Raw genomic sequence first — 22,370 nt, 5'->3', positions numbered from 1 at the left:
TCAACGAGATGGTGTTGTAGATGAAGGATAGGAAGAACTTCTCAAAGTTATATTTGAGAAGTACTTACCACTAGAATCAACTGCATTCGGATTCCAACGCATTTACAGAATCAGAAGGGGTGTTTCAATTTACCCACCATCACTTTAACTTAGCCTCATCCATCTGCCGGTGTCTTTCAGCAGATGATTAAAGAAACGATGAAGGACCAATGGATTGATGTTCTTTCCCAAGACAATAGTATTTGGTAGTACCACTGATAAACACAATATGGCATTGAAGGGGGTATTTGAAGGTTATTCATAGCACGAATTCCATTATGCAAAGAAGAGTGCAAGTTTCTTGAGGAGGAGATGGAATACTTATGTTATTCAATCTGGAATGAGGGTCAAACCGAAGGCAGATTTGATCAGCGTAATGTCAATGCCTTTTCTCCTCTTGATAAGGATCAACTCAGGTCCTTCATGGCCTCATGGAATATGTCAAATCTGGAATATGTCAAATCTGTGGAAGGCTTTGCAGAGAAGCCTGGAGATCTGCAGATCTATATTGAAGAAGAAGTGCCTTGGTAAACAGCACAGCAGAAAGCTTTTGCACCAATTAGAGCGTCACAGCTAAGACAGGCATATTATATTGGCCCTTTCAGTGACAATAAAAAATGTTTTTACTACCGACATCAGTAGATCGGGTACTAGGATGGTACTTTCCTAGTTACATGGCGGTAAACAAAAGACTGTCAACAACTCACACTAACAAAAACTGAGATGAATGATTCAGTTATTGATTGAGAGGAGCTGGCAGCCGAAAGGGGAATGGAATATTTCAAAACGTTTAGTTGGGGTGGCAAGTTCATTTTGCACACTTACCACAAGTTTCTGCTTAGAATCTTGAAGATGGGCGGTGCAGACAACTGTTCTGACAGACTGGCTAGGTTAGTGGCCAGTGGGCAAAATTTTACTGATGAGGCAGAGAACATCCCAGACTGGCTTGATCATTTGACGCATTGTCTTTTTTGTCTACCTGATTTTAGTGAAGCACAGGATAATTTAAAATAGAAGAGGTGGCTGCTACTGTACCAGGTGTTATGGAGGGGATATGTTTTACTATTTTTAAAGAAATATGGTTGCACCATGTGTATAGGATGAGGTCTTGAAGATGGAGTGGCTATGTTACAGACAGGTGATGAGAGAGATGCGTCCCGGTGTGTGCAAGATCATGTTTTAAAGTTCGGGATTAGCTAATAGTTTGCAATGAGTTTGTGGTAATGCGCGTAATGGATAAATGTATTACTTTGGCACATGAGGGCTATCTGGGTAAGGCTTAAGTTGGTGAAGGGCGACCTCAACGTGTGCAGGATCCAGCGGGAAGCCTAGGACAAAATCTGTTTGGAATTAATTTATCCTTTCTGGGGTTTGCCCGACCATCAACAACTTGCAGCAATAGTAGTGGATGTTCATACAAAATGGCTGGAGGTTGCTTTCTTACATTCCATAACTACCATCAGCACTAACAAATGATTAACGATATTTCTGCTAGGAGGGGTGGAGTTCTTTCTTACAAACACAATGGCACTCAACTTGTCTCGTGTGAAATGAGAAATATTTCTGGATGGGATGGGTTGGATGTCAAAAATCAGGAAGTTGCTGTACTACCCCAAGTCTAACGGTCAGGTAGCAAGGTACTATAGAAATGGCTGTGACGAGTGGTTTAAGGGTTGAGGATGCAGATAGAGATTTTGCCTATGCCTATGCCCATAGCACAACAATCGATGAAAACACAGAAGTCTTTGTTTTAAAGTATGTAGAGAAAGTCTGCCAGTTCCTCACTGGTTAAGGGTACGTACGAGCAGCAGAGGTGGCAGAGAAATTGAATGAAGGGGGCCACGGAAGGATTTGGAAAGCAGACGGGGTGAAGATGAAGGAGGACCGAGTCTATCGGTTTCTTCAAATTTAGGGAGCCATACAACATGAAGTTTGCTTTTGGGAGCTGATCAGAGTTGAAGAACGTGCAAAGGTGGAATTTGAGACATGTTGCTTTATATTAGACAGGAGTGCGTGTTGTGAAGATACTGATGAACGATGTTATAATTGTTTGATGCTGAGGTCTGAAAGCAAGTTGACAGTTATTGAAGTTGTGGAACTCTGGTCAGTGAAGTTGGATCTGGGGATGGGCTGCCGTGTGGAAGCAGTGTGCCTGGTAATGTGTGCCTCTACTCGTCTCGAGCTGACCACACACCATGTAGAAGAGCACCTATTTGGTTTGAAGATTTTGTCCGCTAAAGTGTTATTGGCGTTCACAAAATGTTGTCAACACCTCTTATTTCAGCATTTCCCATTCATATGGTCCAAATTTCATCGCAATCAATTTTCATAAGAAATACCTGCTTTTATATTTCTCTACAGTGTAATGCTAGATTGTTATCCTTTTGTAGCTTTTGCTTCCAACGAAAATCCATCCCCATCACCCCCTCCACACACGCACAGGGTACTGCTCTGAGAAGAAAAAGGAAAGGTGTCGTACGCATAACATTTAACTGAATGTTTTGAGGTTCTATGTTCCAAACATTGTTCCCGCTTTGGGGTTCAATTTCTGGGAGTTGTGCAGCTGGCTTCTCGAAACCTTTGGGGTATTGTTTTCATAAAGTTTCCCGTTTCTTCAATCTGTGCTGCTCCTGGTACCTCTTAAATCAAGGCTAACGCTATGCGGGTCAAGAAATCAAAAATGGACTACAGACAAAGGCAAGGCGGTCGCCATCTTGCCCTGGGTTATTTCTTAATAAAATACATTGTATGCCGTGAAAAAAAAAAGTTGTGGGAAAAATACTTTCTTTGCTTCGTGCAGTTAATCCTACAGTATAACTTTATGATTCAAATACAATTTTCCACACGTGCAAAATGTAACAACGCGTAACAAAAAAATAAACAATGTACCAAATCAATGGAAGTCCGGAAACTACTGTCAGTAAAAGGAAGATTAGCGGGGGATTTTTCAATTCCACACGGTCAATGACCAGGCTTTATGTCTCCTTAGGTAAATTAATATCCGACGGAAATCGGTACTCATGCTTTTGCGTGTTATCGTTTGTTTTGTACCTTCTGTGCGAACCGTTAAAAGTTAGTTATAAATTACATGCGCACACGGCAACACTGCTTTGCGCCTCAAGAAGGAAAGGCAGACGGCGGCGCCTACCAACTAAACATAAGATGTCATCATTAGGCAACATCACAGGATTCAGAGTTAACTCTTAGACTGCTCAGATGGGACAGGGCCGCTCCCCCGCCTTTCGTTCCAGCCACTTAGCACCCCGCCTACCGTGAAATATAAAGAAGTCCCACCTCCGGCCCACAAGCCGCCATCAGTCTAGTGATCCTGCCAAGTCGTCCGCGAGCGCCTGAAGACACCACCTCAGTGGACATGGCTCTGCGAGAGACAGGGCCACCTTCTTGGGCCAGAACTACCGGCCAGACCAGCCCTCTCTAGCAGCAGTCTGACACAGGTCCGTTGTGTCAGATAGATCCTTCTGCCAGAATCGCTGCACCTAAAGTAATCAAGTACTCATCTCGGACGAAATTTAAGTTTAAGCCAAATCTCAATACCATGTATCACCTTTACGGACCAAAGTCACAGTTTGTCAGACATCATTTACCCGACAGGAGGCGGAGTTCATGCGCTTCAAGCCTCAGTTTGAGGCAAAATTTGTGCGGGTCGCGCCTCTCTTTGATATAGCGTATGAGCGTAAATCCTCATTCGGCTTCCGTGTTTATCAAGCCTCGGTACAAGGCAGCGCCATCGAACCTAGCCTTTCCGTTTTAGTTGTACTCGTTTTGAACAAATTCTACCGAAGAATTGAAGGTCATTAAGTTATTCTTGTGATCATCTGTCTCCACTGATGAAACATAAACAGGTAAGGAATGCGACTGTTACGGGTACAGGCAGTCTAGTAAAAAGGTTATTTTCTGAACGAGTGTGGGGATGTCCTTTACAGGGATCGTTTACCAGACAGGTTTTGTGTAGGGGAAAGTCTGTTGTGGACCATATCAAAAACTTACAATGCCCATTGATTAGCCTTTTATGCTCGTTTATTACTCGAGTGCCTTTCTACTACTCCTTCTGTTCTTCCCCCCTCTCCACCAGCATAGCCTCTTAACCATCTTTAAATTGGCTGATTTGTCGGACTGCTCAATCCCTGACTCCCAGGCCAGCCTTGGAGGCTGCAACCAGTTCTGATGTCCCGAATGCACCAAAAAAGACTAGAGAATAGGCAAAGCAGAAGAGGTTAAGTTCATAGGGGGAACTGCATACCTATGCCAGGACCTTTACCAATCGAGACTGTCTCGCTGCATCAGTAGGCCTCTTGGCGCCTTCTTTGGGGGGGAGGTCATATGTTTCCAACCCATAATGGCCCTCCGCACCTTTGGATCTTTTGTCGGGTCCGATACCACTTTCAACCCTGCAAAGAAGGCAGTTGTGGAAAGCTGCCTCCGTACTAACTGCAGAGACTAACCACCCTCCCTTTGCAGCGCCAGGAATTTCAAGACTCCCTCTGGGTGAAACCGCTCCGCACTACTGAAGAATGGAAGGAAGCATTGTATATTTGCCAAGACAACTAGTTCATACGTTCAGTTTTTGGCGCCACGGATGCTGTGTTCAGGTTAGAGGTGGTGGGCCACCAAGCTTCCATAGTTCCGGTGGGCAGGATTACATTGTCTTGTCTACTTGCGGCCAAAGTGCTCTGAATTCTGCCAACTCTGAACGAGACAAGGCGTCAGCACTGCATTAGTAACCCCCGTGACATGCTTTGCTTAGAAAAACACATTATGGGCCAAGCAACTGCGAACCAGGGCCTTAAGCAAGTGTAACAGGAATGGACACTTTGCTCTCTGATTATTTATAGCCATGACTGCAGACATGATGTCCGACCAAAACCCTATCCTACTGTTGACTAAAATGGTTCCCCAGATCTGCAGTGAAACCACAATAGGAAAGAGCTCCAGGAAGGTAATGTTTCATGTGAGCCCAGAGGCCCTCCACTCTTTTGTCCAGTGCTGTATGCGCCATCTGGTACCAAAGACTGACCCAAAACCCGTGCTGCCTGCCGTGTCTTGTGAACAGGGCCAACTCTGTGCTAGATTTTGACGGCTGCTGCCAAAGAAGGGTGCCGTTAAAGTTATCCAGAAAGCCCTTCCAGGTCCTCAAGTCCTCCCTGACCTCAGATGACTGTCTGGTGTGGTGGTGCTTGGACTGAAGACCTGCTACAGCCCTAGCAATGTTTTTTCAAAAGGCTCTCTCCATAGGAATAACTCGTAATGCAAAATTCAACTGCCCAACTAACACTTGCAACTGGCGGAAGGTGACCTTCATTCCTGCTAGATAACTCTCAATGGAGGCCTTGAAAGCCATGACTTTATCTGCCGGGAGTCTGAAGACGCCCGTCTGTGAATCAGTTTGTGTCTAGAAATGTTATCCATGCAGAGGGGCCGTCAGTCTTGTCAGCAGAGCCTTCCCACAAGCCATTGAGCCCCCGGGTCCCATGAACAAAAAATCATCCAGGTAGTGTACTACCCCATCTGTGTCTTCCACATCTTTAACGTCCCATTCTAGAAGCCTGCTGAATGACTCCAAGACCGAGCATGCAATGGAGCATCCCTTGGGCATGAAAAGATCCAGAAAATACTGTCCTTCTAATGTGAACCTCAGAAGGCAAGTGTCTTCCAGGTGAACTGGCAGGAGACAAAAAGCTGATTAAATATTGGCTTTGGCCATCAGGGTCCCCTTGCCTAATGTCTGCAGCTTGCCCAGCGATTCATCAAAGATGGTGTACCACATCTTGGGCTAAACCTTCATTGACTGATGAGCCTTGAGGGAAGGAAAGATTGTGGATTAGGAAAAATCTCCTGGGACCTTTCTTAGGGACCAGACCCAGGGGTGATCAGACCAGGTCTTCAAAAGGGGGTTAGGGGGGCGGTCAGGCAGGACGGATAAGGACCCGCCACTCTTCCTGCCTGCACTTCCTTCATGATCTTTTCATGTGCTATCTTCGGGTGTCCCAGGTCTGACAATTGATTCTTAGGGGGGGGCCGGAGTAGAGGTGGCTCCCAAAGGTATGCGAAATCCATCTTTAAAACCGTGATACAGGGTATGGGTGTCTTTTGAAGTCTTGTACCTTCCGAGAAGGTGTGCCAGAACGTGGAGACGGATAGGCGTAGGAAGCTTACTGGAATGTGTGTTACTACTTGCTTTTGGGGGGTGGGGAGGGTCTGTTACTCTTTCAGTCTTCCATGCTTCTTGAAGCACTTGCTTTCGGGGTGCCTCTGGGACACACAGAAGGAACAGATGTGCTTGTATTTGCAGGCGGGTCCCCTACTGCACTCCTTTTTGTTGTACTGCCATAATGCAAGTTTTATTGTCCCCAGAACCTTTATTAGCCTGAAAGGGGTGCCCAGCTTATGTACTGTAGGGAGACATGGTGAATTCCGAGTGCCACAAGCTAATCTCCCTCTGATCCCATGCCATTTCTGGCCTAACAGCCTCCATCAGTCTGAACTTAACATCATACTGGAGCCAAGAGGAGCCTTGAATATCCAAGGCTGCCTTGAATATCCAAGGACGCACTATGAATAAGCGACATGTATGTGAACAACTTGGGGGGAGGGGGGGGGCAATGACAGATGCTTCTTTGACAAGATTGATGCATAGATTGAAAGTCCGGTCACCCAGTTCCTCAATGACCATTCCACCCAAACCTTCCTAGGGCTTGGATGCCCTTCTCTTCCAGATCTGGTCGCGACGGTGACTGCCCTTCCGGGATCGGAGGGGCAAGGAGGGCAATGCGAGAGTTCCGACCATTTTAATACCCTCCTTGCCCCAGATCCTCCGCGCCCCCTGATGACTCACTTCCGACGTAGGTTGCCTCGACACCACCCTGGTGGGAGGGGGTGAAGGGCTCCTGCCCACGACGTGACTAAGGGTGCCCCTCCCACAGGCTGTGGGGGGTCGCCTGGGTATTCTTTCAGGACTCCATGAGAGCATAGCTGCTAAGTCTTCAATTTGCTATGTGTAGCATTTACACGTTTTCAGTGTACTTATGTGCTATATTTCAGTGCTTTGTGCGAAACTTTGTGACACCTCATTGCTGTACAAAAAAGTAGTTACATCCATGTGGTGAAAGAAATCACATACATTTCTGTTGTTGGCTACTGTAGTAGTCTAAAACAGCCTAAATCATCTGCAACTCTCCTACTGTGCTTATTTTAGGTCTCCAACATACTTCCGATTTCTAACATGCTTTTTCTGTAGCTTTTCGTCACTGTAGATTAAACATTATACAGGTCATGTTAAGAGAGTACTTTAACCTAGAGGCACTCATACTCCACGTTTGGAAGTAATCTGTTAATGAGTATACACTTAACTTACATCCCGCTAAAGTTTGTGTTTACGATTAAATACATCGGCCTACAAGTAAAGAATGCAAAGAAGCCCCTGACTTGGATGCCCTGACAGAATGATGCTTGAGAGCAGTTTGCAGTGGGCTGGTTATAAGGGCAGAATCGGTACAATGTAATGTAGCTGTTTGGCAGACATGCTTGTGAAAACCTTGTCAAGTAACAACAACACAAACCTCTTCAGAACCAGCCACGTGGCCACGATCTTTAATTAGCAATAAGGGCTCCGAACCAGAGCATCAGGTAGCTTGTAAGCCATCTTCTATTGTTAGCATATGGAGGCATTGGTAACTGAGCTCAACCTTTGTCTCCTACCCGTTTCTTGCTCGGAATGCACACCGGCATAGCAAACCGGTGCTGGGAGCAAAGTAAACTTTCACTGCCGTGTCTTCTAAGCACTTCACTACTCAGCTGAACTCTTATGTTGTCGTCTCTCATGATACCTAGGTTTGTTGCCAAGTGGAGCTGTTACCTTGAAAGCTGCCTGGGCTCAAATGAAGCGTGAATGGAACCAAAGTTCACACAAATGTCACGGACTGTATCGATACCCAGGAGCCTGACAGGCTATGCTGTCCAGTGGGTTCATCAGCTTTTTGTAGAGGACCTTGGTGACATCTAAACAGCAGTCCAGCTCATGCAGAATTTTGTTCAAGTAGAAAAACGATAATTACGCTGCAGACTTTAATAAGATATGTCCAGCCGGGGCACAGCACTGTAACCGTGCACCCCTTTGAAAGAAAGAGACAGTGACTTCAGTATATGAAAATAAGTTCGTAGTAAGGAGGCAAGTACTAACGACCTCTCTGCAGCTAGATAGTGTGAATACAAATGAATACTAACTCTGAGAGAGCATGCTATCAGTTAAGCCGTTTAGCCGATTTGCATGATAAATGCTGGGCTCCGCCGGGATGCGGATATTTAGTGAACATATGTTGGTGTAACCCACGATATGTTGGCAGGGCTGTGAGAGTTAGTGTTTCTGCTTGCTGTTGTGTTTTTCTCTCCCCTCAAAATCATGATCCGCTGGTGGTGCCGTACCGCTTGCAGTCCTTTAAGAAAAAGAGAACTTTCATTCTTGAGGGACCCAGCAGCTGCCATTTGCTGCCAGGCTACACCGCAGTGCACAAGTGCTTTCGCTCTTTTCTGTTGCTCCTTCTTCCTCAGCCGACTCACTGTTGCATCCCACCTCCTTTTCATCCTTTTTTGCTCCAGCCTTATGTTGTTTTAATTGTTTTAGGTCGAGAGTGCAATCGCTTTGACCTGTTATAAGTATCGTGGGTTTTTAACCACCACGCCCATCACTTTCACTTGTTTGTGGGCTTGCCTTTCAAAAATCATTTGATGTCATTGGTAATTGATTTACGTTTGTCCTGCCTTGAGCCTGTTTTTGTCACGCCTTGCAGACTGCCCCTGTTACATGGATTATTGCAGGACTGCCGATATACTTCAGCATCGGCGCACTATTTCTTTTGTCTTTCCCCTTCGTGCTGCATGCCAGCCAGGGGCCTGACAGCGAGAACAGGCACAACAGCGTGAACTCAATCGGTGGTATTGGAGAACTGGTCACATTATTCACAGTTACCTAACCAGTAATTACTTGTGGTTCTTCCCTTAATACCGGTAAAGCCAATACTACAGTAATACTACCATTAGATTTTTTTTTGCATAATCTGTCTTTTATTTGCTGCATAATTTGTACAGCACCGGCAAAATAAGGTCCTGGGGCATAGGTGACTGAAGCCACTTATTTTACTTCTATGGAGGACCAAAGCCCTAGAAGTAGCTAGGCATTGGTTAATTTTATCTCTCAAGGTATATAACAAGAGGCAACTGCCTGCATTGGTAGTTCTATGAGGACTACAGTTGTTGGCTGGTTCGCAGTGCTGCCCCGTCTGTTACATGCGTGTTAAAGTTACAGGCGCTGGAGGCCTTCCACTAAAAATACCTGAGCGGTGTTCTCACTGCAGGCATCACTTCCCTCCTCAAGCAGTGTGTTCTGCGGCACCCAGTACCACAAGAGGCACCACCTGGCACAAGTTCAACAGCTGCGCGGGTTGACAGAGGGCCGGCTCGCTCTGCACTGCAGCATAGGCATGGCACAGCCAGGTGAGCACGCTCTGCCCCCAGCCCAATGCTCAGTGTAACGCAGCTGCCTCCCAATCTAGACTGCTATGGCAGCTGACTATTCAGAGCCATGCATTAGCACTGCCCATTCTTAAAAATGGCCCTGGTAGCGCATGCACACCCTACTCTCAAACAGCTCTGTTCTGGAACATGGCCCTCTGTTCCTCGTGGAGCCAGGCTTGCAGCACTCCCCATTCCCAGTGGTCATTAACAACCCATGTTCTGACAGTGCTGCACTGACACACAATGTCCCTTGCTCATGTGCCAAGACAGACATCCACCCACAACTCACACAGTCAACTTTACTGCTGTGCACATTCAGCTGTGCACCGGGGCAGGCACATTACCCCAGAGTCGTTTGTGCATGGCTATCTATGAACACCGGAAGAGTGTGGGTCCACTTCACCGTCTTCTCGGTGTTTTAAATGGACATCTTCTGGCACTTACCATTAAGAGTGCAATACTTTTAATGGGATGGTACCAGCAGTTCTTAGCAGCAAACGGGTATACCGGAATAGTTTGTGTGCCTACAGTGATATGTCCATTTTAAGTACTGCACTGCATATAATGCTCCTTCGCGTTATGTACAATCAGTCCTATACTGTAACACTTACTTATTCTGCTTAGCATTCATAGCACAGCCCTAACAGATCTACAGACACACATTTCACACCTGTACATAGACATCCCCACAAAGATACATCACCTTCCCTCCGTTTTAGGTCGAGCGCGCAAATGCTTTGATCTGTTGTAAGTACTGTGGGCTTTTAACCACGCACATATTCAGGCCAATTTAACATCTTAATTACAGTATGACTGTTTGAACACTCTTGATATGTTTGGGTGACCCTTCTAAGTTATTTCTCCTCTGTGGCTGGTTTGTGTCTTTTTTTAGGGGAATTGCTAGCCAACCAGCAACTCTGATGGTGGGGTGGTGAAAGTGGTATTCTATTAGGATTAGCATGGCAGATTTAAATTAGGATGCTAAATGACAACTTTTTCATTTTTTGCTGCAGATAGTGGAAAAGGGTAGATGGGAGTGCTTTTAGTTATATGCAGGGCCACTGGAATTACATGGCATGAAAAGAGGAATTTATGAGGCAGGATTGGCCAATTTATGTGGCAAGAAAAGTCCAGTTATAAATCTACAATGGTAGTATCTTTAAGTCCAGAAACTGCAAGACCTATTGCATTGCAAATGCTTGTTTTCTATGTGGTGGGGCCCCGGTAGCTGCCATTTGCTACAGATCCAGATTGCAAAAAACACTTTTTCACTAAGACCGATTTGATTTGGGTTTATGCCCTCTAGCAAGGTCTACACCTACTGCAAGCGCACTGTTTTTTTTTCTTTTCTCTTGGTTGTTGAGTTTTGTTTGTTTTAGACCAGCAAAGATAATTTTAATGGGCGAGTACCAGCACTTATCAATAGCAAACAAGTACCCTGAGCTAGTGAGTAACGACACTTCTATATTTTCACATGAAGAACTGCTTGCTGCTACTCGTGCTGCATGTTACAGAGGTGCTTTTCCTCATGTGGCCTATGTGGTAAATCTTGTGTAGTGGCCTTTACAGTTTGAGGTGCTAAAATAAGTGTGTTATTCTATTTAGAAAACCCGGTGTCTAACATGTTATTGGGTTCCTGGGAGCAAAGTGGCATACTAACATCAATGACCCAAACATAGAAATTATTTTTTTCCAGTACAGTTTTTTATAGAAGAGTTCTGCTACTCTAAACTCGTTAAATGCCCTAAGTTAGAATGTGCTGCGCATGAACCTATGAGGTCAAACCCAGACAGTTGTCAACCTGCCCATAGCTACACAAAAACAAATGTAGTCATTATGCCTCAAGACCCTCTTCAGATGGATCAGTGATTGCAAAGGGGATGTCATTGGTAATGGGGACCATTTTCAAGTGTGCAGAGCTCGGATGGGTCAAGTAGGAGAGTACAGACTGTTATGAAGTTCTTCCACAGGAATAGTTTGAAATAATCAGTCAAAATAGTCCATCTTAAAGCATGTTTTCACATAATACTGCTAAAAAGACATAGGTTCTGAAAGGGTACACTACATTTTCCAGTACTTTCAAAGCGTGTCAGGTAAGCCTTGCCCTTCCAGGTATGTCTCAGTTTTACTGGCCATTGAGAACAATTAGAAGACAAAAACAGCAGTTAAATGGTGCATTTTCCAATCACCTTTTCCTCAAAAAAGTCATGGGTGAAACGGTAAGTTCAGAAAATGCAATTTCACATGACCTAACATTTGCAGAGCTTTAATCTACACTTCCACATTTTGCTTTACTATACTTACTTCCTTTCGTTTTTTTGTCTTTCCCCATCTGGTGTATTTACAATGTCATGTATGGTCACTGTTGGCATTATGTGTGTGTCTAGGTGCACAATGTTGTGCCTAATTATGTAATTGTTGCACTTGCCACATGATCCACCATAGTCAGTCATTTGCAGTTTTCTACCAAAAATTGTTTCTAGGCCTAAAGATGAAAGTTAAAAAAAATAAAAAAACACCGTATGTGGTGCTGAATTGGATCAGAGTCTTTGCAAAGGTTAACTGGGTACCTTCCAATTGCTTATTACTGCATTCTGGTGTTAAACTGGTAACACTTGTTAAAGCTGAAAAATAATAGTCATAGATTGAGCCACGTGATGTTGCATGATTTCCCTTTTGTTGCTGCATAATTTGGTTGAACCCACACAAACCATTGTCCCCCATTGCCTCATTATATTAGTGGCCATGATCTGAAAGTAAGACTCCTTTGAAGGAGGAGAGTGGAAAAATTAAAGCATCTTGCTTGGGGAGTGCACAGCAGAGCTTGCCAAATTATACAGGCACAGCCAGCAGAGCTTTTGCTCGGGTTATGGAGACCTAACTGGTTGAGACAGCATACAGATTGCACTAGTCTTACAGACTAAAGTCCTATACTGCTGTAGTGAATAGTCAAATACTAGTGCGTTTTTGAGAATTTGGAGAATTACATTTTTTGGGGAGAAAAAAAAAAATCTCCAAATGGTGTGTGCCCACAATATCCTAGATATTATTACTCTTATGCCAGAGTCAGCCGAATCTAGGTTTGGCCCATCATCTTGCAGATGCCCTCAATATATCAAGTATTTTCACAATTATGCCAGGGACGTCACTTTTACAAGAGTTGGCAGTGGGATCATCATTCTCAGGATGCAGATCTCGAAAAATCTACTCACCCACTTGCAGTGGCAGTCATATTTTATCAGGTTGAGCTATTTTTAGCACCTACTCGCCCCTTCTGGCAGTTGTCAAGACAGGTGTTATGTTCAGTCAGGAAGTGAAGGAGCCATAAAGATGCCTTTAAATCTTGTTCTTATCTTGCCAAATTTCCTGTGTGTGCAGAGACAGAGGTAAAACGTCAGTTTGTTTTCTTACATTTACTTTACTTTTCTTTCTGCTGGTTGAGTTACAGGATTTTGTAAGATGAACTGTATTACCTGCTGCACAAAGGATGTGAAATGAAAGTAGGATGTCAAGGTTTTTCAAACACACAACATTTAAATAACTAAGTCAACTGTACAAACATTTCAAAATATATTTAAGGTAGTGGTGAAGGCCCATTTATTTGTACTTCTGTGTGATGACAAAAATATTTTACTAGGATGAAAACAAATGGAACACTTTACTTGGTGATGTGCAAATAAGTGTTTTCTGAAACCCAATTTTCACAGATTATTGTTAGTATATTATATAGCTTTATCAGCAAAGCTGCAAGTTAGTGGGAAGGTTTTTGGACATTTTTTTGAAATTTACTTTCTCTAAATGACAGAGCGCTACGACATTATACCTTAGTAATATATTTAGTAAAAGTGAGTGTTTAAACTTAAACTGAGAAACACTCCTGCCCTAATGGCAGCATTATTAGTAAACTTAAGAGGCAAGTAATGGATTATGTGTACCCTATAAGCGGACTAAGTTCTTATACAAAGAGCAAACGTTTAGTCTATATAATAAAAAAAAAAAAAAGGTTTTTTTTTTGTTCAGCAGAAATGCTGAACTCACATATTTGAAGGTGCCCTCGTGAGAATTAGGAAAGGCAACTCCATCAAGTGAAATATTTGGCTAGGATCACACAATTTGACACCCGTTTACAGGTCAATTACATTACAGTGCGGTCGAGTAGATTATTCAAGTTACTTGACTTGCAGGTCTAGTAACATTTTTATGTTTTTTTCGAGGCCTGAGATGGCCCTATTATGCTAAGAATTGAGACCATTATGTCAGGACCAGTATTTTACCAGAATATGCCAAGCATTACCACCACAATGTCAGGGCTAGCCTTTTATCATAACTTTGCCCCATAATTCACTTGATTCACACAGTACACCAAAGTTCCACCTATTATGTCAGAGCACGCATTATTTCAAGGTTGGGCACACCACACACAGATACAGGCAGACATAACCACCTATACACCCAACAGCAGCATTCTACTTTTTTTTAATACATAGTTTCCATTGGCTGCCTTATCTCTCCCACAGACCTCAATCCTCAGCTCATCAATTTACTTTTGTATTTCTCGCAATGTCGCAAGCAGTGCATAATACTAACTGTGTTTGGCAACCACAATTCTGCCCTGCATGGCCGTTAGTGCGACACCTAGCCTTCTGTTGGGCTCAAAGCAGTGACATACAGGGCTCTGTCTGAGGTTTATAGGTTACAGCGTCAGGCCTCTTCCCTCCAGCAGAGTACTGGCAGCTCCCTAAATGATACTAAACAGACATGGCAAATGTACTGTTCGTGGACCACCTGTCCATGACACTTGTCACTCCAAAGTCTAGAGCTGTGCAGCAGAAGCAATACGTTATTGAGTAATGCATCAGTAAACATCGGGGTATCTATGAATGTAATGGTCAAGGAGCAGCTTCAATAGCTGTGGTCCTAGCCTAACATCCATTAGAGAAAAGTAAGAATTGTATCCCTTGGGTAAAAAATAAATAACCCAAGCACGTTTGAGTGCTGTGTCTGCCATCTGAATACAGAAATCATTTGTGACTGCAGAAGGAACCAAAACATTTAACTTTGTTGCTGCAAAGCCCACTCCGCTGGTCCATGGTACATATGGTTAGAGGACTGATGCACATTTCATTACAAGGGGCGCCTCAAAGACCATTAAATCTTCATAGCAATGAAGTTGTACACCAAACAGCACTACACAACAACAGGTTGGTATGGTAGTAGCACAAGCAAACCCCTGGTTCAGACTTATTCTGCTCAGGTCTGTTTTTATTTTATTTTTTTGGCAGGTGGCTGAGGGGTATAATGGGGTGGGAACATTTGAGTTATGAAAGAGTCTCTATGCCAACTTGCATGACATGTCATAACTAACATTTCATTCACACTCAGACCTGAGCCTTTTTAAAATCCTTCTGTTGTGCAGCCTGTGGTTGATCAATTGTTTGCACCCTCCTCTAGCTGTGCCTGTGTTTACTTTGGCGTGGTCGGTGCTGGTCACCACTCCTCCTAGTTACGCCTTTTGCTAAAATTCTTGTGTTATGTACTGTTTACAGAATGGTTACTTGACTGTTTTTGAGTTTTCTTCTGGAGCGGATTTTTTTTTTTTTTTTAACTGCATCCATATAGTAACAAGTAACTAAGGGCCAGATGTAGCAAAGAGTTTTACCCATTCTGTGTTTATGTGAAAATGTGTTTGTACATATGGCCCTAAGTTGCAATTGTCTCCTGCACTTGTCTCTTGGCGGGTATTTCTGTGTTGCCCTTTCTGGTGGTAGTTCATTTCACATGTCACTGCTAAAGTGGGTCTCCCACTTGTCTTTGTTATGCCTGTAAGTAATGAGCTCCAGACTGTGGGTGGTGTAGTTCCCACTGGTTTTCACCATGCTGGGGAAGGTGGACAAGGCTGAGACTGTTAGGGAGTGGTTGTGTTGCCTTAATCGTCCTGCTAGCACCTTCATTCTTTGTCCCTCAGCCACACCATCTGCCACTCTAAATGACCTTTGCCACAGTTTGCATGATTGAGGACTCAAAGTGCCACCCTTCCTGATCTCGCATCGAATCTAGGTAGGCATGTATAAGTATGAATTAATTAAATATATATTGTTAGAGGATCAATGTCACATAGCTGAATTGGCTTTGTGTGCTCCCGCCCTCCATGACAAAGCGTGCCAACCCTGACTGATATTTCACATCTCTCGTGTTCAGCAGAACAGTGGATATGGAGTTATTTCCTTTGCTCATGAGGATCATCTTGACAATCACACACTGCTGGTAGACTGGGGTCTTCTTTTCTCCCTGTCGAGGATTACGCCCACTTTTAAATGCGCTTCAAATGTCGGTACAATGTCTTGAGGTCATGCTTCTCCTGTTGAGTCTGCCACTGCACTATATCACTTTGCCATCCATTTGGAAGGTCAGAGGTCATCTGCTTCTCTGTCCAGCCTGCATCTGCAACCCCTACTCCTCAACAGTGTGCTGCACAGAGAGGACTATTTATTTTCCCCATTATGTTGAGAGGCCAGTGGGGCAGGGAGTAGACCTATAGTAAGCCACTTCAGCAATGTGATAAGCCATCTGCACTTTGGGTTTCCGGTTACTGTTTTTTTTTTTTTTTTTTCTATCCGTTTAGCCTTTTCTGCACGCACGGAACTGCCATAGATATGTGTACATACTTTTAAATGTATTTTAATAATGACACCATACTTGACTGTTCAAGTTCACAGCTCAAGTTGCCATCAGTCAGCCTGCTTCACCACCTCCTTCACCTCATGGTTGCTTAGATACATAGCTTACTCCAGGAGCAGAGTGGCCCAGCTGACCTTTCAATTTGGTACCAGTCCAGCTTTGTGGCACAGTCCTGTTTTGGGGGAGCAGTCTTCAGTAACCCGCCCTGAGTATTTCACCTTAAACCATCACCAAGCCTGCCAATATGTCTCCATATATAGACTTTTTCGAAGTGCACTGTGTGGGCAAAACATTGGACCATTTCTCAGAACGTTTAACACTAAAGAATGCTTCCTACCTCAGAAGGACTTCTATACTGCAAATGTGTCTTCCAAATCTTGTTTTTCCTTTGCATACAAGTCAGTTGCTGTTGTTTACATATGACTTTTGTTCCATTTTTATGTTGCTGTGTTAGGTATAAGGGCCTGGTGTTGTGATCTTTTACACATTTTCTGCTAAGAAACCTGTCTTAACTGGCCCATTGTATTTCTCATTTTTGCCTCGATTCCTCCCCACACATCCCCAGCCCCTATTTGGCTACATTGTATGATCAGGATCTCTATTTCCAAAATGCCTGGAGGAAACATTATTTTACCCATGCACTCTACTTCCAAAGCACATATCCCTTTTAGACCATATCATTCCTCAGAGGCCCGTACTGTGTTTTTTTTAAATGTTTTTTATCAGGGTTAGAGAGCAACCACAAGGGGAAAGAGATTGCAGAGTATTGTGGAAGAGTTTTGCTTTGGGGTCATTAGTGTGTTCCGAAAGGTATCTGTGGTTTACCCTGAGTTTCCCAGGGTCTCTGATGGTAGCATTAAATTCAATAGGTTAACCGAGTAATCGCTTTTGCACACGTTATTTTTAATGGGCAGCAAGGCCAGCCTTGAGTTGAAAGTGAATTGGATTTCGATCCTGTGTTCAAAGTAACTACACTTGAGACAGCTATTTAGAAAAAAATAAGTAGAGCGCTTTAATTTTAAAAGGAAATATATATAGGGTCCAAAATCGGAACACAAACGGCTATAATGTTCTAGCACCTTCTCGAGCAAGAGAGTAGATTCCTATACGCAATTCCAGCGTTTACGCAGTTAATGCTACAATTCAATTTACAAGGGTTAACGTTTGGCTCGCATGCCTTTTACAGTGCACACTGTTTACAACATTTAGTGAATGAGGCAGTGGTGATGGACCAAGTGCCGTAATATATCAGGTTGGCTATGATGCTTGATTTCTTTGCACTGGTTTATCATCAGTTCTTGATCTAAGACCAAACAATCTAGTGAGTTTCCGACTTGGTGGGTGATGGCTACAAAAATAGTAATTTACCCACTTTGACAAAGGTCCCGTCCAAGCCAAAGGTGAAATGTCGGTGCCTACAAACCATTGACAAAGAATATTGGCGTCCACTTGACACATATTCGGAGGGTCCAGTGGTCTCTATCCATGAATGATACAGAGTTCCGAGATGGCAGCAGTCAAACAGGACCAGACTCGATGTTGATGCAAGAAGATCTGTTTGTCTTGGCCTAGAACTTAGAGAACATCATTTCGAGATTTTCAGCTGCCAGTACAGTAGCTGGCCATCCTAGATAGACATTTGGGGCTGTGAAAGTGGAATTTAGAGTTAGAATCTAACCATGATGTAAATGGTGATGTGGCCAGAACCAAGATAACTTGAATAGGGTCAACCAATTGCAGCTAGCAGGCCACTTCTGCCCAGCCTTTGGTGAAGAGGTAAATCTGTGTCTCAAGCTACGAATCTACAAACCTAGACTTTCCCAAATCGTTGTTCGTATGGGGCAGTTGGAGGATGATACACCTTCACTAAACTCGCAGTCCTGAAATGCTCTCAGCAGATCCTTTACCCTCTAGTCACAAAAGCTGTCCTCAAGTTTGTTTTGGCCAAGTAGGCTGCATGTCTTTGTAGCACACTTCCTCAGGACAACCTGCATGTAGGTTTCAAATCAGCCGAGCCCTCCTTCTGGAATTTGTTCAAGGGAACTGAGCCTTTCAACATCAGGAAGTAAAACCTTCTCTTCTTTCAGTTCCCAGCAGCGTGACTACCTCCGGTGTACTGAACCCTGAAAAGAACTACAATACAGGCTGTTGGCCAAGAAGTGCTTATTGAAGTCCAGATTCAGAATAACTTCTGGTTGGATAGGCCCAGCATTTCTAGTGCTTTGAGAGATACAGGAATATTACTCAGAAAATCTCCCTCAAATCTGTGTTGCCTGCAGTTTCTTCCTTCTTTCTGAAAGGGGGCGGGGGAGCATCAGCTTGTAAAGCTACATGTATTGGCTGGATTGAAACCAAATATTATTAGCGGAGATCTCAGTGCTAAGTGATGCTACCGAAATACAAAGGAAGAAAACAAGCTTGGTAACCTCCAGCACAGCACAGCACAAAGGAGACTCACTCCTGTACTGTTGCAATGCAGATGTTCTGGCTAGCATGATGTGTAAATATAGGGGTACCTTGTTAAACGTTTCATGGGTGCTTGTCATGTCCGCAAAATGGACAAAAATAATCTGGAAGCAAACCATCGTTTGGCGCAAGCATTTGCTGTGTCCTCTTGAAGACATCATTCACCATGCACAGTCTTCTAGTCACTTATTTTGCATGTGACATGCTATACACGTTACACTGGTAGAGGAACTGTAGCCCTCCCAGTGTTTGTGTGACTGCCAAGGATGAATTTGCACAGAGTTCGGGTAGGCAATGACCCCACCGGAAGTACAAGTAAAAATGAATGTGCCTATGCGCTAGAATCATAGGGTACTGGCAGTCCCAGGGGTCTAGTATGAGTCGTTAGTAGTCACACTTGAGTGGGAGAAAATACATCTCCCTTACTAAAATAGTCTTGTGCTTTGCTCATGAACATTGTAAGAATACGGGGCACCACCAGTGGACTCGCTTATTGTTCAGTTTATTGGTAGGAATTCACAGGCCACAAAAAGTATAACGGGGGCATTGTGATACAGCTATCTGAACTTGGAAAGGACTTTTAGCCCTAAAAAATGTGAGAGAAAAGAAAATGAGACGGGAGAGCTTGAAGGGATCTCCTGATGAGGAAGAAATAAGAGTAAGGGGAAAGCATGGGGGTATTTAACAATAAGCAAAAAAGAGATGGGGAAACGGGGGAAGATGGAGGTTATAGGGATGACAGTGCAGGAAGATAGAGAGGGAGGCAGGGAAATGCACAATGAATTTGAGAAACAGGAAATGAAATGGGTGGAGAAAGCAGTTAAATGGATATTACTTGGGAATGAGAAGATGGCTGAAGACGCTGAGCAAGCGAGTAGAGAGGAGACACGAGAGAAGATGGACGAGAAGTGAGTGAAGATGTGGGAAATGCTCTTTTCATTAGAGGTAGTCACGTGTTTGATGTACAGGGTTAAGCACTGTTGGGTTTCACTGGTCTTGCCTTGAAGAACCTTTCTGCTGAGTAGGTTAGTGAGGAACTAGTAACTTGTACTTATTTTCAATTCTAGCCAATGTGGATTTTCATTGGGGGAGAGAGCAGAATGAGCAGGGCACTGGTCTCTCATCTGGCCCTCAAGTCTTTTTCTGATTTGTCAATCACCAAGTCTCTGTATTTACTCACCGCTGTGAAGCAGTAATTGTGCACCTCAATTGTGTCCCCTCTTGACAATGCATGGTTATGACTTTGGAACATGTGTACTGTGTTCTTACTTTATAGGTAGTATTTTACCCCAAGCCTATGATGATGATATCACTTTATCACTATGCTTGTTTAATTTGATAGCTATGATTATTGTGCAACATAATATAACACTTGTTTCTTTGTTTATATTTGACAGGTGTGCTCTGAATTATTTGGACCCACCTCTCACCACATTGAACCTGCATTGGACACATTTTGAGACCAAGAAGTGACCAGACATCGGTTGGTTATAAAATGGGCAAATGGTCACAGTATAAACAATGCTACAGAAAGGATTGGGAGTCTGACCCTAAGTTAGAAAAATGGATTGCTCCCGTGCAAACAGATAAAACAAAAGCGTTATGTAAATTCTGTCATGTAGAAATTCGTGCACATTACAATAATCTAAAGGTTCATGCTGAAACAAGTAAACACCTTTCCCGTAGTATGCTTTCTGACGAGTCTGTGACTTCCAGTGCAGTGGCTGTTGAACCAATAACTGATGCCCAGAAAAGGCGAGAACTACGGATTGCAGCATATGCAGCCTGTAACCTACAAATTAATGCTTTAAAGGACTTAGCAGACGTTCTTGGTGATGAATTTGGAGCTATTAGAATGCACGACACACATTGCACAGCAATCGTCAATTCCCTTTTAGGTCCATATTTCAAGGAGCAGCTAATAAACGATATTGGGCAGTCACCATACTCTTTAATCGTTGAACAGTCAACTGATATTTTGGTGAAACCACCTATGTACATTCATATTAGGTACTTTAGTCAACTACATAGGAAGTTTGTGATTAGTTTCCTTGGTATCATTGAATTACCACCTGCAGGTAATGTGGCACAGGTTGTTTTAGACTTTCTGGCTGAAAATCACCTTCAAAACAAAAACCTTGTGGGACTTGCTGCAGATAAGGCAAGTGTGATATGCAGTGAGAACCACTCGGTGTTCATTAGTTTAAAGGAAACGTTGCCCTCTTTGCAACTTGTGAGCTGTGGCTGCCACTCATTTGAGAACATTGCCAAGAAAGGAGTTCAGAGTCTTCCCAGCAACCTTGAATTTATGATCATGGAAACCTACAACTGCTTGCAGTATTTGTCAAAGTGTAAAGCTGATGGCAGTGAGCTGTATCGGACGCTAGTTGGAGATTCTTCATTGGCTCTGGTTTCACAATCTGGCATCCATTGGCTCTTTATGGTGGATCGTGTAGAAAAGATTTTAGAGCATTATGGCACTTTAAAATTGCACTTTTGCCAAGAATTGTGTGTGGACCAGCGCTTCATTGGAAGGTTGTTACAAATAATGTTCAATGACGAGACCAACTTTCTGTACCTCACTTTTTTGAAGCCTTTTTTGCAGGATATTAAAATAGCTAACCAGGTTTTTCTGAATAAATCTGGTGATCTAGTAGAACAATTCCATCATTTGCAAAAGCTGTTCGTTTCCACTTTGGAAAGAATTGTGGAGCCAAGTGTTTTAGCAAATGGAGAGCAACTTCAGAGCTTGGATTTTCAAAATCTCATGCTCTACAGAATTCAAGAGCAGAGGGATCTTGGAATTGAATTTCAGCAGAAGATGGACTCTAGTCAACTCCCGGCTGATGCTAAAGATGAAATTGCCAAAAGGTGCTTTGACTTCCTAAGGCTGCTGCTCATGCAGTATCAAATGCGTCTTTTGGAATTGGTGAATGCTGTAGAGAAACTTGAATTTTTAAGCCCAAAGAAGGCTTTAGCAGATAAAAAAACTGTTATTGAGCTCCCGGGTATTTTTTTCACATGTCCTGCTGAAGTTTTGGAATTACAGTGGACAAATCTGTCGTCGTGCCATTTCAGAGAAGAGGAGAGCATGGAGCGCTTTTGGGTTGAAGTCTATGAATACACAGACTCAGATGGAAACCACAGTTTTCAGGAAATAGCCTTAGGTGCATTCAAAATGTTGCTGACTCTTCCAGTCCCATACCAACATCTTGAGGATGTGTTCTCCCACCTGCCGTTCCTGAAAAAAGACAGTCTTAACAGAGTGGGACTAAACCGTCTGTTGAATTTACTGCACATCCGATTTGGACTCCAAAGAAATGGCCTTACTTTGTCTTCTTTTGTGCCTGATGGTGCACTGCTTGAGAGGTTTCAAATCAATGTAGTAAACAGCTAAATCCTGAGAGCGTTTTAATGGGAATGAGATGGTTTATACAGCTGGTAATGTTGGACTGCAATCAGAATACTGCCCTACCAGCTGTGATGTAAATGTGGGATTAATATATGTATTTTCCTTCAGCTGACCTGCTGCTAGTGATTCTAATAGGTTTCCTATTTTTATATATAAAATTGTTTTTATCTTATAGCCTTTAATTTATTTGTGGGTTGTTTATAAATTGTTAGCACTTGGCCTACTGTCCACATCCCTACAGTTGGCT

The 22,370-nt window shown here is 43.4% G+C and overlaps 2 protein-coding genes across 2 annotated transcripts in view; one reads left to right on the top strand and one right to left on the bottom strand.

Moving 5' to 3' along the window:
- The window catches only part of NDUFAF8 (NADH:ubiquinone oxidoreductase complex assembly factor 8), a 95,071-nt gene extending 91,413 nt beyond the window's left edge, over positions 1-3,658 (bottom strand). Inside the window, exon 1 of the mRNA XM_069199758.1 lies at positions 3,334-3,658. Within this exon, the coding sequence (XP_069055859.1) occupies positions 3,334-3,414 (81 nt within the window). The 5' untranslated portion in view covers positions 3,415-3,658. The remainder of the gene's footprint in view (positions 1-3,333) is intronic.
- A 14-nt stretch (positions 3,659-3,672) lies between these two features.
- LOC138245817 (uncharacterized) lies at positions 3,673-22,295 on the top strand. The gene is made up of 2 exons (XM_069199757.1): positions 3,673-3,902; positions 20,109-22,295. Exon 2 carries the CDS (start codon positions 20,207-20,209, stop codon positions 22,106-22,108), a length of 1,902 nt encoding a protein of 633 aa, XP_069055858.1. The 5' UTR covers positions 3,673-3,902; positions 20,109-20,206; the 3' UTR covers positions 22,109-22,295.
- Positions 22,296-22,370: the final 75 nt, after the last annotated feature.

This window comes from Pleurodeles waltl, chromosome 7 (genome assembly GCF_031143425.1).
Source record: "Pleurodeles waltl isolate 20211129_DDA chromosome 7, aPleWal1.hap1.20221129, whole genome shotgun sequence".
Lineage (NCBI taxonomy): Eukaryota > Metazoa > Chordata > Amphibia > Caudata > Salamandridae > Pleurodeles > Pleurodeles waltl.
This window is presented reverse-complemented; position numbering and strand designations above follow the sequence as displayed.

Excerpts from the sequence above, each read along its gene's own strand:
- LOC138245817 (XM_069199757.1), top strand. The coding sequence starts at position 20,207 with ATGGGCAAATGGTCACAGTATAAACAATGCTACAGAAAGGATTGGGAG.